Source organism: Limulus polyphemus, unplaced genomic scaffold, assembly GCF_000517525.1.
Source record: "Limulus polyphemus unplaced genomic scaffold, Limulus_polyphemus-2.1.2 Scaffold5376, whole genome shotgun sequence".
NCBI lineage: Eukaryota > Metazoa > Arthropoda > Merostomata > Xiphosura > Limulidae > Limulus > Limulus polyphemus.
The window spans coordinates 1-5,248 of NW_013670986.1; the positions used below are offsets into that span (position 1 = coordinate 1).

Below are 5,248 nucleotides of genomic sequence, written 5' to 3' on the forward strand. Positions count from 1 at the left end.
AGCGTTATTGAAGTTTTTAATACTGTTTACAGGATATTGTTGCTTAAACTGAAGTTGAAGGGAAGAAAAGCATTGTTTGTATATGAAACCATTGTTGTTGTTGTTTTCTTTACTTCCTAATTTCAAGGAAGTTGAGTTGGGTGTTTCCTCTCATATACGTATTCAAGTTGTTACTAATCTAAATAGTCTGAAATAATTAGTTTCATGTACTTCCTTATTTGAAATGGACTCGTTTTTCATTTGTGTAAGTTTTGGATATGGTATATTTACTGTGATGGTGACGTCACACGTTTCGCAAATTTGGCAGGTCTCCGGCAATAAAATTTTACATTGGACTCGTGGACAGAGAACCGAAACCAATACCAATATAAACCGAAACCAATACTATATTTTCCACTAGTTTAATATCACGTTGTATACAACGAATGGTGTGTATCTATGATAAGTAGAAGATGACCAAGTCAAGTCAGTCGAACCTAACGATACCGTTATCATGGATTAAACCTGCGGACCTAACGATACCGTTATCATGGATTAAACCTGCGGACCCAACGATACCGATATCTAATTTCCAAATTCTTGTTGCCGTTTTTTTTAATTTTTTATGACAGAAAGATAACCTAACCTTTCTAGCTTAGGGGGGAACTAACTATCTTCTTTATTCGTAACCTTGAAACCAAAAACCCCTTCTGTTCAGCAGAGCGAAAACTATATACTGACAGTTTATGTGTATTCGTCCCTCTAGTTTTCGAACCTAGTTGTTTGTCTGTCTCTTCCACGTCAGATGTTTGTGCCTCGTAGCCAAGAAAGTGCTATACACGTTTCACTTTGGTTTCGGATGAAACCGCATTAACAGCGAAAACATCACACGGTATTTTAATGTTCTTGTATAAGATTTGACGATAAGTATGATAGATGGGGCAGTCTCGATACGCCCCTCAATTATATCCGAATGTGAGATTGAGACAACCAGGGTCTCTGTTTGAGGGTTGATAATAGGAATTATCTTAAAGCCCCATGTCGGTTATGACTTGAAACAACTTTTCAATCGCACGATAAACCGTATGGACCTCTTCAGTTTTGAAATCCATTTTCTAAAGTAATTATACACCAAGAACCTTGCGCGTCTAGGACTTTGTTGATTTTGTGGGTCCCTAATACTATAGGCCCGGCATGGCCAGGAGGTTAGGGCGCTCGACTCGCAATCTGTTGGTCGTGGGTTCGAATCCCCGTCACACCAAACATGCTCGCCCTTTCAGCCGTGGGGGCGTTATAATGTGACGGTCAATCCCACTATTCGTTGGTAAAAGAGTAGTCCAAGAGTTGTCGGTGGGTGGTGATGACTACCTGCCTTCCCTCTAGTCTTACAATGATAAATTAGGGACGGCTAGCGCAAGATAGCCCTAGTGTAGTTTTGCGCGAAATCCATGACAAACAAACCCAATACTATAAGTCAAATTAGAAATTTCTCATTAGGGCAGCTACTAATTAGTGCTGAGAGTATATTACGTATTTTTACATAGGAAGTGAGTCATTTCTTTACGCTCAGATTTTTTTTTCATCCACGCGAAAACAAAATTACTCAATATGGTATAATTTGTTGACCCCCCCACCGACATAAAAACAACTCTATAATGTAAAGGTTAAACTGCGTACTTCGTAACTGTTATGGAATATGTTAAGCCGAGGGTCTGATATGGCCTACAGTAGTTAGGGCTATCGACTGGCAATCTGCGGGATCGAATCCCGTCACTGAATATGCTCTCCTTTTCAGCCATTGGGGGAGGGGGGCGTTATAACGTGGCGGTCAGTCCCACTGTTTGTTGGTAAAAGAGTTGGCGGTGGGTAGTGTTGGCTAGTTTCTTTCCCTCTAGTCTTTCATTGCTATGTTAGGGACGGCTATTGCAGATAGCCCTCGTGTAGCTTTGCGCGAAATTCAACAAACCAAACAAATTAACCTGAGGGAGAATCGCTGAAGTTGCAAGTGTTTGGTTGGTAGACGTAGTCGTTTTAAAGGAATCGAGTAGTTGTGGAAATAATTAGAAATTGTTCTGGAGTTTTGTGGAATATTAAAGTCTTTCAACTTAAACTAAAACTACTGGAAATTTCTATATGATACATGTAAGTCAGTAAAATTTTACTTAGTTAACTAGTAAGTTTAGATTTTTCAAAATGTTTTCTGCATTTCTTTTACGAGATAAACTTCAAGTATTATTTTAATATTAGAGGCTTTTTAAAGAAGAGATATTAGGGGCTTAATTTTGCTGGATTCGACGACTTTTACAATTGAGTGTACATAATACTAACTGTGATTGGTTCACCATAGACCAATAAAAAATGTGTTTTCTAATGCGAACTGTGATTGGTTCACTGTTGTCCAATAAAATATTTGTTTTGTAATGCGATCTGTCATTGGTTCATTGTTGACCAATAAGGACTTGTTTCTTTGAAAGTTTTAATTTGTTCAAGAAATCGTTTTCAATTTTCTTGAGCGACGTTCTTCGTGTCATGTTATTCTGTACAATAAATGAACATGCATATAACGATCTTAACATTTTTCCATTTTTCTCAGGAATTACTTGAACTTCGTCACAGAAGAGCTCAAGAATCCATACAAGTAGGTGTAATCCATATCTTTATTGTAACTCTACGTTTATTACAGTATGTATGTGGCTGGATGTGCCCAAGTCATCACCTTTTCTCCTCATATTCCCCAAAAGTACCCTTTTTTTTTGGCCCGGCATGGCCAGGTGGTTAGGGCGCTCAACTCGCAATCTGAGGGTCGCAGGTTCGAATCCCCATTATACCAAACATGCTCGCCATTTCAGCCGTGGGGGCGTTATAATATGACGGTCAATCCCACTATTCGTTGGTCAAAGAGTAGCCCTAGAGTTGGCGGCGGGTAGTGATGACTAGCTGCCTTCCCTCTAGTCTTACACTACTAAATTAGGGATGGCTAGCGCAGATAGCCCTCGTGTAGCTATGCGCGAAATTAAAAAAACAAACAAACCCCCTTTTTTTTTCTCGGTCATACAAATTGTCCGCAACAACTAAAATATACGCCTAATTCTACACCTTGATTGCTAGGGACAAAATGGATTCCAGTTTTAAACCGGATGGACACAAGGACTTGTAGGTGATATGTTATAAACTGTTAATACACAGTAATCCACTGTTTTATTTTTAAAAGTATTTATAAGACCTATTGAATAGGAGGATCCGTTTGCTTCTTATGGATTTTTAACCATAATGCCCCAGAGCCAACTTATGATGCTTGAAAAATGCCCTTTCTTTTGCCAGTTAGCCCCTGTCCTCTGCATGGCATGGCTTTATAAGATCATTAACATTCGTATATTTTTGTTTCTTCAGATTACTTCTGCTTGTTTAAAGGTTATATTAGAAATATACGCCGTGTGAAAGACAGCTAATATCCTTGTAATTTAAGAAGCTTGTTACTAACCCAAGTCTTCTCGAAGTAGGATGTACACCACGATGATATGTGATCTCGCATTGAACCTATTGATCAAAGAGTTGAAAACATGCCCAGATTTGGTAGGCATTAGAAAGTCATTTCTTTCAAAATGAAAGTTACTAAAGTGTTTATATTCCAGTTGCTACCGTGGAAACACGACTCAACACCTACTTAAACATCTGTTTGTTTGTTCCATCGTGATCAGAGTTAAGTGTTTCTAAGATTTCATACTTTGAAAAAAAAAGTATTGCCTCAACGTGCGACAATCGATCATTTTTGGACTTTTGGTAAAGTATTTGTAGGAAATACGTGCAGGGATTCTGATGGCGTGACTTGTTTGATACACGTGCAGGGATTCCGATGGCGTGACTTGTAGGAAGCACGTGCAGGGATTCCGATGGCGTGACTTGTATGATACACGTGCAGGGATTCCGATGGCGTGACTTGTAGGAAGCACGTGCAGGTATTCCGATGGCGTGACTTGTAGGAAACGCGTGCAGGGATTTCGATGGCGTGACTTGTATGATACACGTGCAGGGATTCCGATGGCGTGACTTGTATGAAACACGTGCAGGGATTCCGATGGCGTGACTTGTATGATACACGTGCAGGGATTCCGATGGCGTGACTTGTATGAAACACGTGCAGGGATTCCGATGGCGTGACTTGTATGAAACACGTGCAGGGATTCCGATGGCGTGACTTGTAGGAAACGCGTGCAGGGATTCCGGTGGCGTGACTTGTAGGAAACGCGTGCAGGGATTCCGATGGCGTGACTTGTAGGAAGCACGTGCAGGGATTCCGATAGCGTGACTTGTAGGAAGCACGTCCAGGTATTCCGATGGCGTGACTTGTATGAAACGCGTGCAGGGATTCCGATGGCGTGACTTGTATAACCTAAGTCAGATCGTATAAAGACTAACCTTTAGATTCGAGTTCGCGATTCTGTTTAGTTTTGACTATATTGGATTGAGCCAAGTTGTTGTCCCCTAATTTATTATCTTATTTATACTTTCCACTGGCTGTAAGTCTGGTAATTATGTTTAGTTTTTGATAAGTATTTGTCACCTTGACCTTTGCCAGTAACCCATGTGACCTTAGTTGTATAGAATATTTTGTTTCTTTTAGAGCTAAAAAAATGAGACATGGGATTTCAATTAGGAAAATGACGAATGCTTTTGTAAATAGTAGGATGGTAATGTGAGCATATAAACGATAATTATCACAAGATAAACCAAAAAATTCGTTAGAATTAAGTTGTTGTTACTTGCAATGCATGGATTTATTATACTTACTGTAAAACGACCAATCACAGATAACAATGTTACTTGCTGGTCATTGATGTCGGTATTAAGTTGATTTATTATACTTACTGTAAAACGACCAATCACAGATAACAATGTTACTTGCTGGTAATTGATGTCGGTATTAAGTTGATTTATTATACTTACTGTAAAACGACCAATCACAGATAACAATTTTACTTGCTGGTCATTGATTTATTATACTTACTGTAAAACGACCAATCGGAGATAACAATTTTACTTGCTGGTCATTGATGTCGGTATTAAGTTGATTTATTATACTTACTGTAAAACGACCAATCACAGATAACAATTTTACTTGCTGGTCATTGATTTATTAAGTTGATTTATTATACTTACTGTAAAACGACCAATCACAGATAACAATTTTACTTGCTGGTAATTGATGTCGGTATTAAGTTGATTTATTATACTTACTGTAAAACGACCACTCACAGATAACAATGTTACT

At 38.9% G+C, this 5,248-nt stretch overlaps 1 protein-coding gene across 3 annotated transcripts in view; it reads left to right on the top strand.

Moving 5' to 3' along the window:
- Positions 1–3,405: 3,405 nt before the first annotated feature.
- The window catches only part of LOC106472488 (large neutral amino acids transporter small subunit 2-like), a 9,813-nt gene continuing 7,970 nt past the window's right edge, over positions 3,406–5,248 (top strand). For all 3 annotated transcript variants that reach the window (XM_022401069.1, XM_022401070.1, XM_022401071.1), the window contains exon 1: positions 3,406–3,552. In XM_022401069.1, the coding sequence (XP_022256777.1) occupies positions 3,481–3,552 (72 nt within the window). In that variant the 5' untranslated portion in view covers positions 3,406–3,480. The remainder of the gene's footprint in view (positions 3,553–5,248) is intronic.